At 50.4% G+C, this 13,240-nt stretch overlaps 1 protein-coding gene across 6 annotated transcripts in view; it reads right to left on the bottom strand.

The window, feature by feature from the left end:
- ZNF423 (zinc finger protein 423) overlaps positions 1-13,240 on the bottom strand; it is a 284,391-nt gene that overhangs the window by 216,976 nt on the left and 54,175 nt on the right. For 5 of the 6 annotated variants that reach the window (XM_029209172.1, XM_029209183.1, XM_029209154.1 and 2 more), the window contains one exon: positions 3,819-4,019. In XM_029209172.1, the coding sequence (XP_029065005.1) occupies positions 3,819-3,915 (97 nt within the window). In that variant the 5' untranslated portion in view covers positions 3,916-4,019. Of the gene's footprint in view, positions 1-3,818; positions 4,020-4,450; positions 4,516-13,240 lie in introns of all 6 variants that reach the window. The other variant, XM_029209128.1, reaches the window with a different exon arrangement.

The following is a 13,240-nucleotide window of genomic DNA, read 5'->3' as shown; positions in this document are numbered from 1 at the left end:
TGTGTCATAAAGATGCAATGTCTGATACCTTGTGGGTTTAAGGTCGGTTTCTCGCAGACACAAAGGAGAGACAACGAGAGAGAGAGACACACAGAGAGAGAGAGAGAGAGAGAAATATGATCAGGTCTCGCTAGACTTGTCTTGAGTTCTTGAGGTCCACACTTCAACGACTCCTCCTGGACCCAGCACTGCCAACTATTGCTGAGGGACAGCGAAACCTCTGGAAATGAGGGCTCTTCAGTGCAGACAGTCCCAGCTCCAGGTTGGGGGACCTGGGGGCTTCCTGATGAATACCATCACTGTCATTCCAGCAGGAGGCTCCCCGTCCATGAAGAGCATCCCCACATCCCCACCCCAGAAACTTCAGACCTCACACCACTCTCCCAGATTCCGATGGAACAAGGCAGTGTCCTCACCCACACCCCAACTGCCACAGCAAGAGCCCAGAGCTCACTCTGCTAGAGCAGTTCAAAGAAGGACCACATTCGAGGAATCTGAAATATGACACAAAGGAACCTATCTATGAAACAGAAACAGAATCACGGACGTAGAGAATAGACCGGCGGTTGCCAGGAGGGAGGAGGATGGGTGAGGGATGGACTGGGAGGTTGGGATTAGCAAATGCAAACCGGTGTATATAGAAGGGATAAACAACAAGGTCCTACCGTATAGCGCAGGGAACTATACTCAATATCCTGTGATAAACCCTAATGGAAAAGAACATGAAAAAGAATGTATATGTATAACTGAGTCACTTTGCTATACAGCAGTATTTAACACAACATTGTAAATCAACTATACTTCAATAAAAGAATAATAATAAAAGGACCACAGTTGAGATGGTCCCCACAAACACACCCACCCCCCCACACACAGCCTCTTCCCAACACGCTGACCATCTGGAAGGGCTGGGCTTCCCAGGCACCCTGCTTGGGGAGGGGTGTGCCGCCTTCACATTCCGGGAGGGCAGCCCTCTTCGGGGCATGAGTGTCGTTCACACCCAAAGCCAGATTCCGATGGACAGGTGGCACTGCCCTCAGGGCCCAAATCCTCAACGGCAGGGACGTCCCGCCTTCCCTTGAAACAAGACTCATTTGTTCCCTCAGAAACATCTTGCAAGCACCCAGAGCCCTCCCGGCCTCAGCAGAGCAGGGCCTTCTCTGAAATCCTTGTCTGAAATGGTCTTTGTTGGGCTACCAAGCGTCCACCTTTCCCTCCAGAGTGACGCTCCATGGGACAGCAATGCCCACCTGCATCATCCCTAGTACTGCGACCGGGTGATCAATGATGAGCGTCCAGCAGACCCATGAGGCTGGCCTGGGAGGGCCTGCTGTTGCATTTCTGTACCAGTTCCAAACTTTTAAAGTAGAAGCCAATGTTTAAAGATCTTACACTATAGCCCAATGTATAAAGCAGACTTTTTAAGGTGATAGCTCTGACTGGAGTGGGTGTCAGAGCCCCCTCAATCAGACAGGCCCCAATACCGACCCCAAGAGCCTCAGAGACACCTCTGGAAACACAGTCTGAAAACCACTGCACAATCCAAGGATGTGGAAGTGTCCTAGATAGGGACTGGTTTTGAAAATATGCACACAATTCCCAAAGGTGTATCCTGTCCCTGGGTAATTCTAAGAACTGGGGGAAAATAGCTCCTCACATATCTCTCCCATGTTAGGGAGACTCACCCACGCTGGGTCACTCCTTTACTGGGTGGTAATGAATTTCTTGGGGATGCTATTAGACGAGGTCGTTTCCTGTACTCTTTCAAGGAATCTCTGACTCCCATCCAATGCTCCAGGGCTTGGGGATATTCCTGGTTCCCATGTACCAGTGGGGGTTGTTAGTGGGGTCCTGTCAGGAAGCAGGCAGGGGCATCGGTGGATACCAGCAGCATCAATAAAGATGGCTTGAGACCCTGCAAATGGGGCTGCCATGATTTCAGCCAAAGTCTGAGGCTATGGAGTGAAGAGACCGCCACTGGGAAGAGAGTCCTGCCCAGGACTGAAGAACAATTAGCTACCATTTATAATTTCCAGTACAGACCCCCATTTACAGCCCTAAAGTCTCACATTTTCCCTTCTCCACCTAGAAGTACCACCATTCTCAAAAGTGTGGTAAGAGACATGAGAATCTCCTTGATTCTGAAAACCTGGAGGAAGGAACAGCCTAAGTAGTGCCAGGGGTAGGACCTCACTCCAAGAGCTGCAGAGACTCTACAAAGCGTCACTTAGCAGTGGTCCTGAGGGGCCCTGCTTTAACAACTAGATGAGAACAGTGTATTCTTTCACATAGAATATGAAGAGAATAGCTTTTAATTAGAAGATCAATTAACGGATTGTTTTTAAAGTAAGTGACAATATTTCACTCTTTTATACTTAAGATTTCACCTCAGTTCTTGGCTAAATCAAGAGCTACATTAGCATCTATTGTTTTCTCAGGTCCAAGAATGAGAGTCCATAGCCCAGGGTTCTGAGGAGGTCCTGGCTCTGTCACCAAATTGCTATGTGACCTCGGTTAAGCAGTCACCTTTCTCTCTGAAAGCCTCAGTATTTCCCCCCAGCAAATAAGAGGACTGGAAAAGCCAACCCTATAAGTCCCTTCTAATTCTGATTCTAAGCTTGTAAGTTGGCCGTTGCCTCTGCCAATGATTGAAATATCACAAATTCCAAATAACTGTGGTTTGGTTTGCTGAGCCCCAAAAAGTTCAAAACTTGGAGTCCTGCCGGGTCTATTGTTTTTGGTATTTATTCCCTCTAGAGGGCGAGAATGAACACTTGGCCTACCCAGGGCTGTGCGGGTACAGATGACACTAGAGGAAAAGTCATAGCAAAGTTCCACAAACACTTGGCTTTCAATCTTCCAAGATGGCATGAAAGGCAGGGGAAGCAAGGCTTTGAGTCCCAACCTATCTCCTACCAGCACATTCCCCCCGCAAAACAGGTGTTGGGTCCTCCTTGGAATATTGGTCTGAGATTTTAGGTCCTCTTCCCACAAACCGGCATCCAAAAGGTTTCACGAACAATCACAATAGACGGAGATGTCTCAGGATAGCTGTTTAAGGCACACACATGCTCTGGACTCCCTGCTCAGAGCCTGGAAACACGTCAACCCCTATCCCTATTGCATGGCTGCCATACTCCCGGGAATATGCATGCCCCCATTCCCCCACCCCACACACCGCACGTATCCCAGACACACAGACACACTCAACTCGTCAAGTCTTAAATCGCTCCTATATACTGTGGCCTTGCCCACCTTCTCTGAGGCAGCTGGTAAATAGAACACAGGGCTATAGTCAAACTGCTATAGTCAGAAACTGCTCCCAGCCACCCTTCTCCTACCCAGAGAAGCAGAAGGCCAAGTGTGGAGGTGGAACCGAGTTCCTTTCTGTAGGGGTACTTCTTGGCCTTTGAAATTCTCCCCATCCCATCACAAGCCCTGCTTCGGAGCTCACTCCTTCATGCAGCTTTCCACACTTAAGCTGCTTAACTTTGCACTAATAACCTCTTAATTGCTGGGTTTCCAAAAGGCCTTCCAGAAATCCGGGGTGCATACCCACCCATTTATGGCCCACATACTATGGAATGCAGTTTGGGGGAGCAAGGACAGGGCACCTCTGCCTAACTCCTGCCTGCTGGAAAGCTGTTGCTTTCATTTTTTAATTTTATTTAAAAGGGTACCCAAGACACCACAATAAAATGACATTAACTGTAAAATTACATTATTAATTCTTTAATCTCACTTGAGGCTTCAAGCTGTTGCTATGTCCAATTATCCGTATAACCACCTGTCAGAATCCCGGTGCTATTTAGCATTACCTCCAGGACAGCGGTGGGCCCGGTGGTCCGTCAGGTCTGCCAGAGACTCGAAGTCCTGCTGACAGTGATCGCAGGTGTAAATTGACTCATCCTCCATGTCTTCATCGTCCTCATTTCTCTCCTCTTGACTTGTCACGCTGTTCCTGTCTTCCAGCACACGGCTGGTTTTTCGATCACACTCTGGCTCTCCTTCTAGGCCTCCTGCCAACAGGAAGAATACAGTCCATGTCAGCTGACGGGGTCTTGGGAAAGGATTTTAAAAGAATCACCCTGCATTTATGAAGATACATTTAATTACTCTACTTCCCAGGGTCCATTCTTCTTGACACCTCTCAGTATATTAAAATATGGGGGTTTTTGTAGCATGTGGTGCCATAATTCTCAGCTAGATTATTTAATTCTTGGTGCAAATCTTCTAGAGGGATGTCCTGTCATCTTCCCTCTGTGCATGGATGCTGGGGGTCATGACCCATCAGGGAGGTGAAAATACCTTAGCATTTTGTCTCCTAAAAAACCCAGCTCTCTCACACATTTCTCTAGAGTTTCCATCAGTTGTTCCTAATGCACCTGAACTTTTAGTTTCCCCCGAAGCCTTGAAGTTTAGAGCTGGGAGATCCCTTAGCCAGGCTCACCTTCCACATAACATGCCTCCCAATGTGGAGATGTTGGCTCAGTTCTTTGCAAAGATGTCCTGATTCTGGAATCAAGGAAGCACATGTGTTTGCAGGACCACGGATAGTCAAATTGCTGCTTAAAATGCCCCTGAGCGCTCACTTGTGCCCCGGTATCAGCCTAGACAGTGAGAACCAGGCTTGGAATCATTTGACCAACTTCTTTAAAATAAAATACCAATTCTGTGCTTAGCACTGCACAGACCAGCTGTTGAACTGTACAGAAAAGTGAGTTAATGATCATGATAACGATGCTTTGCATTTGCATAGCGCTCTGTGCATTTTCAAAGCACAAATACACACACATAGCCCCATTTCATAGTCTCACACATCCTAGAGCTAAACGGGGGCTCAAGCTATCTTATGGTTCTGACCCCTGCCCGCAAAGAGGGCCAACTCTGTTATTGCCCTTTCATAGGTAAGGCACCTGGCCTCCAGACGGAAGGATGCAACATCCCCAGCACCCTACACATGCTCACCTCGACATCCTGACTCCTGCCTAGTGCACTTCCCTGCACAGCTGGGGGAAATGGAGAACAGCCTCAATCTGAGCGATTAATAGGACCCAACAAAAACTTGTAAACCAAAGTGCAAAAAAATGCATGGTAAATATTACATACAAAATATATCAGTAATCCCAATAAATGTCAGTGGATTAAGCTTGCCCATTAAAATACAGAGACTCGGGTATTCCCTGGTGGCGCAGTGGTTGAGAGTCCGCCTGCCGATGTAGGGGACACGGGTTCGTGCCCCGGTCCGGAAAGATCCCACATGCCGCGGAGCGGCTGGGCCCGTGAGCCATGGCCGCTGAGCCTGCACGTCCAGAGCCTGTGCTCCGCAACAGGAGAGGCCACAACAGTGAGAAAAAAACCAAAAAAAAAAAAAAAAAAAAAAAAAAAAAAATACAGAGACTCGGACTGGAAAATCAAAGTGCCTGTTGTCTCTTCCCACAGTCTGTCCTGGAAAACAGACCTATCTGTGCAGAAACTAACATTTATCTAAACTAAAGAGAGAAATCTCTATTATGTGTAAAGTATTGATGCAAACATATACGCATATGCAAAGGTGTGTGTATGCACGTGTGTGTGTGTGTGTGTGTCGCCCATAACATCACAGTTACAGGAAAAGGCTTCAGCACACAACCTTTAAACCCCCAAGGACTGGTTGCCAAAGCAAGAAAGAGAAATGAAGCAAAGAATGCATTTCATTCGAGGTCGAAGCCACAGTCCTATAAATATTTCTATTCAGTAATAGATAATGTTATAAGGGCTCTGTTTCTCCCATCTGCACAGAACATGCACCTCCAAGCACCTGACAGCAACAACCTACAAACACAAATCAGCTCATTGGAGAGCCAGCTGCCGCCTTCCGTGGCGGCGAACGTGGCATGACACGCCGCTTGGAACTGCACAGAGGCAGTAAAAATCAATGTTTCCATTTGTGGCCCATCAAAACATCTCTCTTCTTACCAATTAAGGGATGTACAATTTTTAGGTTCTTTTATCATCAGAACATGCCAACTCCCGGCAATACAGAAATCCCATTAAAAGTCAGGCAGCATATTTATCTCAGGAAATCTGATCTGCTGCTGTGGTGACAGCAAGAAAGAGAAAGCAAAGAAATGAGAACTATCATTTGGAGGCTTCAATATTATAAATCATCATACAACCATGGTTACACAGGCAAGCGCCCGTCTCTGAAATTCCTAGTTTACAGTCTCTTCCCTTAATAATAATAATAAAAAAAAATGTTCTGAAGGGGGGGAGAAAGAACCATAATTCCCACTTTATCTACCACACCAACTCTCCAGATAATAAGTTATGCTCAGCACCACGCCTGTGCTACTTTACTTAACACATAGTTTAATAGACATATTTAAATTATCCCCTTGTTGTTGTTTTTTTTGCCATATTTACTTGGCAGCATTTTCCATAATAGCTCATCTAATCCACAACTGGAACCACAAACAGTACAATGCATTTGATCTCTTTAAATCTGGTACATCCTGTTGACTCAGGAGTAGATAAATCAGAATGTCAACTCTTGGGTTTTTATAAGGCAAAAACCCATAAAGTCATCCAAGAGTATAAATCTGTTTTAAGAAACTGTCACCTCCCCTGCCGCTGTCTCCTAATGGGAAGGCAAGGTGGCTGCACAGAAAGGGGTGGGAGGGGGGAGGGGCAGGTGACATGGGGACCTCATCACCTGAGGTCCCAGGGGTCACGTGGGCTGAAGGAGTCTTAGGGAGCAGGACGTCCCTGAAGCTCCAGTCCCCGGGGGCCCCTCTGCTGCGTCATCAGAATCAGTACCTCTAGAGCAGGAAGCCCTCCACCAGCTCAAGGCTCTGCTCTGTAAGGCACTCTTATGCCCCCAGTCTCTGATCCTTAAATCGGAAAAAAGAGTACATGGTGTTATTTCTCCATTTACAGATGAGAAAACTGTGGCTCTGAGAGGCCATCCAAAGCCACACAAGGGATTGAACCTACAAGTTCTGATGTGGAGCTGCGTGCCCTTCCCCAGGCCGGGGCCTATCGGAGCCCCAGACTCCCAAGGCCGGGGGGTGGGAGCCCTGAGGACAGAGCCGAGGGTGCCAGGCCCCCCTGGAGCACCCTCTGGATCTCCTCTTTCCCAGGCCCACCCTGAGCAGCTGCTCAGTAAGCCCCCGGGGCCCTAGTGAGAGCACCTTGACCCGTCTCTGGCTCATCGGGGGTGACCCTGCTGGCCCACGTCCTGCCCTCAGCCAGCCCCCGGGTCCCTCAAGGGTCCTCACTGAGCAAGCACAGAGGACACAGAGCCCAGCGGCCACCACCAGCCCTGCCTGAGCCCCCATCCCAAGTGCTGCCTCATGTTTCCAACGTGGTGACCTGCTGGGCCTGAACTACAGTTGACCCCCAGGTCCCTCCAACCACCCGGGCCCACAAGGCAAAGTCAGCAGAGCTCATTTCTTTTCCACCGGGGCTGGGAAGGATGTCCCGAAAACGGACCGCTGGTGCCTTTCCCTCCGGCCCCACACAAGTTCTCCCGGGGGACACCCAGGGAAGGCCCAAAGTAAACAATTTTGAATAGGGCCCTCTCCCCCAGGGCCATGAGCGCGGGACAGGAAACAGAATCGGCACCGTAAATGCCAGCCTCTCCGTCCATTAACAAAGGTCCCGACCTGCCCGGCCTCACGCTCCACCCGGGACAACTCACAACCTAGTTGTTTTCCAATGGGCACAGCCCCATCCTTTTGCCCAGGGGTCCACCAAGAGCAGCTAGCATTTATTGAGCACTAGTTGCATGCCAGGTTGAGCACCATCATAGCCCCATTTTAGGGGTGAGGAAACCGGGGCTCTGTGAGGTGACAATGCTTAAGCAAGGCCATAGTGGCAGGTTGCAAACACAGTTGTTCCTGACTCTAAGCACTCTGCTACACGGTCTCCCCACAGCAGAGCTTCAATGGAAAAGTGAGTTGAGTGTTCAGGAGTCTGCCAACACTCCAAGGCCATCTGCAGGGGCTTGGCTGCAGCCCCCAAAGTCCAGCAAGGGCTCTGCTGACCTCTCTGACTTCCCACTTATCTCCACAGCCCCACAGACCTTTGTTCAATCCCCTGAACTTCAAGTTTGTTTAGCCAAGGGATTCTTCACACTCCAGGTCTGCCGTAACTGTTCCCCGTGGGCCTGAGCACCAAGGTCACACAGGTCCCCATCATTTCTTCCCCATAGTTCCCTTCCCTTCGCTGTCAGAGCACTTGGCACAAAGTTCACTTATACTTTTATAGGCTGATTTTTTACTCTCTGCCTTCTGGTGGCAGCCACATTTGCCCAGGACAGCAGCAACAACACCTCCCATCCCATGTGCTGTTGTGGAGGGAGACCTTGCCCTCAACCATCAAGAAGAGGTATCTGAGTCGCCTCCACAACTCCCCTCTGGCCTGGTTGGCCTTGGTGACTCCCTCGAACGCTAGAATGTAACAGAAACTAGAATGCAGCTTCCCACTTGTCTCTTGGTCTCTTGGGACATGACCCCTGAGAACCCAGTGCCCTACTATAAGAAGCCCAGGCCACATGAAGAGATTGTAAGTGCTCCAGTCGACAGCCCCAGCTGAGCTCCCGCTGCCAGCGCCCGCTACCAGGCACGGGAGTGCAGCATCTCGGACATCCAACCCAGACAAGCCTTCAGAAGGCAGCAGCCCCAACTGGCATGTGACTGCAACTCTACAAGAAATGCTAAGTGAGACCACCAACTGAGTCCAGTCAGCCCACCGAAGTGTGCAAACTAATAATTGTTGCTTTAGGTCATTGAGTTTGGGGGTGGTTTGCTACACAGCAATAGACCACTGGAACACACCCCATAAGCTCCATGAGGGCAGGAGCTGTGGTTGGTTTGGCTCGGTACTGTCTTCCCCAGCCCCTGGTACAGACACACGGTAAGTGCTCAGTAAATGGTGAATGTATGAATTAATTGGTTTCAAAGAAACAAGACTCTGAATATCAACACAGGTAGGGGGAGGGGACATGCTTACCGTACTGTTTATTGTGTGATAAGTATTAGGTTGAACCATATGAAGTTGCCATCTTTGTAGGTCAAAAAAGCCAAAAATTGGCAATCTCAAATGGTACAACCTAACATATGATGGGGCCAGTCCGTCCTGCCAACAACTTCTTCAAATCAGGAGGAAGAGGGTACACCTACACCGGTTGATCCCACTACACCACACCTCCATATGCCATAGTCCCTGAGCCCAAGATATGGGCTTGGGGAACTTTCTATGAGCAAAGAGAGACAGTAACAAAACACTCAATCTTTATTGCTTATCATTAGAAAACAGTTAATTTCCCCACCCCAGGCCACCTGCACCCTGAGTGATGCTGTCACCGCGGGTACCCTTCTACCTTCACATCCTCCCATCCCATCAACACAGTAAGCCTATGAGGGAGATACAGTTGATACCTCCCCTTTGCAGAGGGGGAAACCAAGGCTCAGGACCACACACAAATCACACACACGGGGAACGGCAGAGCGTGGATTCGAACCCAGCTCTTCTGACCACAGATCCTGACTCTTAACCACCACACGGGAGGGCAAAAAGGGAATGCCTGTGAAAGCGCTGAGCAGGGGACAGCTGGCTGAGTCCACTGCCAGAAAAAAGGGAGAGGGGAGAGACCCTGGGGGGCCAGGCTGCCCACAGGCTGCCAGGTCTGGGAACAGGACATTTCTTACCTTCTCAGCCAGGCTTCTTGAGCTCAGGAGTCAGGGCTGTCGGGCCTCACGGCTCCCCAGGGCCAGCTGACAGAGGTTCAGCCTGAGAACACCTGCGAGGGAGGGTCTCTTCCCTCTAGCCCCAGTCCCCGGCCAGCACGCAAGTCAGAAAGAACCTCAGAGAGAAGGCTGCCTCTTCTCCTTCCTGGGAAGGACTGTGGGGATCACCCCGCCATCAGGGGGCCCTGGGCACCCTGAGAACCAGCCAGGGACCACTGGGGGTCCCGCCTCTGGGGACCACTGGGAGTCCCGCCTCTGGGGCCCTATGGTTGAGTACCTTCCCAACGGAGGCAGAAAGCCAGGAGCAACCCCTACGTGCCCGAGAAAGAGAAAACAAGGGCAGAGTATGAGAGGTGAGAGATATCCCAGAGCCTACAATCACACACCTTCGTCCATTCTCTCCTTCATTCACCCTACAAATATTGACTGAGCGCCTACTGTGTGCCAGGCATAACACGCATGTATTTGTTACAACATACGGGGTGCTCCCCGGTCTCTTTCATCTTGGTGGCCTCAAAGCCACACAAGGCCTGGCATAGAAAAGATGCTTAATCAACATGGGGCGGATGAATGACTGCCCAGTGAAGAAATGAATGCCCCAAGGGAGGTATAGGGGGTAAGTGCCTGAGGCCTGGGCCGGGTTACTCAGGGGACCGGGTTCCAGTCTTAGCTCTAGGACACCCCCCCCTTCGCCCCACGAGTGACCCTATGTCAATTCTCCCACCTGAAGCCGATTCCCTATGTGTCAACAAGCTTAATCGTGATGGACACCACCCTCTCCTGCCTCACAGGGTGGAGGTGAGGCTCCTGTATGGCTGGCCATCAATGCGAGAAGAATTGTGCCCACAGCTACACACAGATACGGGTAAGCCAGGAGCCCTGCAGGGTTTCAAGGAGCCCAGAGGGGGCTGGAGCAGGGGCAGGCGGGTAGAGGAGGATGTGGGCAAAAGTGCAAGACAAGGGTGCAGGGGAAGGACAGGGAGAGGTGTGAAGGGCAGGACTGGTGCCAGGTGACAGTGGGAAGCGGGAGAATCAGTCCTGGAGGCCAGCAAGGCCTGGGACGGTCTCCCCATCTTTTCCCGCAATCAGACCTGGATAGGAGACCGTACCAGCCACCTCCGCAGAAATCAGAACCACCAGACAGTGAATTCTAGGCACGTACAGGGCTTGACGAGAGAACCCAACTGAACAGGGGGCACTGGGAGCACAAGTGTAGAGGAGTTCAGTGGGGCTGGTGGAACCAAGCTGTTCCTACAGAAAGATGGTCATGAAGCAACGACACACACAAGCGGCAGACAGCTGGAGTCATGTTCCAGGGACTGATGGGATGACAGAGAAAGAACTGAAAAGAATCCCAGATTTTGGAGCCAGCCAGTCTCGGTTCAGATCCACATGCTGTCACTTAACAGCTGGGAGACCTTGGATAATCACTTACCCTCTCTGAGAAAAATTTTAATGAAGTTAAATTATTTTAATGAGGTAGTATATACAAAGCCTGATACCTGGCCCACAATCAGCCTGAGAAAACAGTAGCTACGGTTACTGTCTTATTTTGCTATCATCATTCAAACCAACACAGGCTGCATCATGGCTCAGACACGCGGGTGGAGACATCGTACTGCACGAGAGGTTCTGGCAGGAGGCCTCACAGGCTCCTGAGGACGGAGAATGTCAGGGCACATGCCCCCTGAAAGGCACAAAAATGTCCATACAGACAAAAGGATCCACTGCATCAGGAGAGGAAATTCCTGGCCTCAAGTCCAGGCTCCCCCCTCCCTCCCTGTGTGACCTTGAGTAAGTGACAAGCCCACCTCCTCCAGGAAACAGCGTGACCCCTACCGGGGGTCTGTCCCGGGTGCAGACGATGCGGGTGTGTTTACAATTCACAAGCCCACTTGCCCTGTGCTCTCCCCCTGTACGTAGTTGCGGGGCGGCGGGGGGGGGGGGACCTCCCAACAGAATTCACAGTCCAGGCAGGTGTCTACCACTTGCAAAGTGTTTATCCTGGAGCAACATTTTGCTTTAATAGAGAACACGTGCTCCATCCTAACAGCCCGTATGTGTCCTACACACAGTATCACCAGCAGCACGTTTCCCAAGGGCCAGCGTGGAGGAAGCACTTTCGGAACCTGGGCACGAGGTCAAACCCCTGGCTGAACCTCACCTTGGCGTTTTGGCCCTGCTTGTAGAGAAGGACACGTCTCCATGAACACTTTCTCACACACACCTGGACTGGTGGGATGGAGAAAGAGAGGGACTGGGCCGGGTCTGGGCAAGGAGCCTGCCAACCCCAATTAGACACTCCACTTGTGCATCCGCTGCTGGCCCCAGATTCCACAAGGCAGCCACTATTTATCTTCAGGTTTAAGATATGTGCAGTGCAGGCAGCAGGGTAACATTTAACACTCAGCCTAAAGGGTCCCCTTGGCAGCAGAGCTGTAGGCAAATATTTTAACACATAATTTGCTGTCCAAGTTCCACTTAAATAAGGAAGCAACTTCCACATGCTGTCTTGGGGGGTGGGGGGATCGCCTATTGCTCCCCTGTCAGCGTGGACGGCTCCGTGGATGGAATTTCAAAGCCACGGTCAACCAGACACTGAGCCTGACCTCGGGCTGCATCACACGAGCCTTGCTGGGATGCTCCTTCCTGGCCGATGATACAAGACTGGGTACAAGGACCCCCTTTCCACAGGCCAGTGGTTAACCAGGAAAACAAGAACTTTCCAGAGAATGTCTCTTTAGTTGTCAGGAATTCTAGAACCCGAGGCCAAAATGGTTAGCAGTGTGATAGTAGTCACTTTTCTCAGGTCAGATCTTCCAATTCATTTGCAGCCTTCCCCCAGTGACACATGGCCCAATAAGGGAGATACAACATTAGGCTTATTATACGGAGGGCAAAACTGAAGCTCAGATAGCTCAGACAGCTCACTCTGTCACTCAGATCATGAGTGGACCAAAGCTCACAACTCCAAGGCCGCCACCCTGACACAAATGAGTAGAATGGACTGGAGGAGCCTGGGGGGAAGATGTACACCCACCCAAGGGGGTGGTCCCTGCTCAAATCCTCTACATAGTTACCATACAGAAAAGCAAGGCCCAGTACAAACATTAGATGTTTTGTTCTGTTTTTTTTAATGAAGGAAATCCATATTTTTATGTGAAATCTCTGGATTCTTAAGTGTTAACTTCAAATCTTAAGAAACATGGCATGAGTGAAACAAGCGGCCTTGGCGGGCTGGATGTGGCCTGGGGCATCTTTACCATGGGGCACACCCAGCAAAAGCCACTGGGCCCCCTCGGGTCAGACAGGGAGTTTAGCTGTACAATGATGAAAGTGTCGGTTCTTTGGAGATTTAGAACCGGGTTCAGGTTCCCTCCTGTGTGACTTTGGTTGCTTGCACGTCTAAGCCTCAGTTTCCTTGCCTAGAAAATGAGGAAGATATCACTTCCTCACGTTCAGGTTGGAGAAGCTCCCTATGGGAGCTCTCATCCAGGTGACCTTGCCCC

This window comes from Monodon monoceros, unplaced genomic scaffold (assembly GCF_005190385.1).
Source record: "Monodon monoceros isolate NGI ecotype Baffin Bay Population unplaced genomic scaffold, NGI_Narwhal_1 Super_Scaffold_10, whole genome shotgun sequence".
In the NCBI taxonomy this organism is placed as follows: domain Eukaryota; kingdom Metazoa; phylum Chordata; class Mammalia; order Artiodactyla; family Monodontidae; genus Monodon; species Monodon monoceros.
This window is presented reverse-complemented; position numbering and strand designations above follow the sequence as displayed.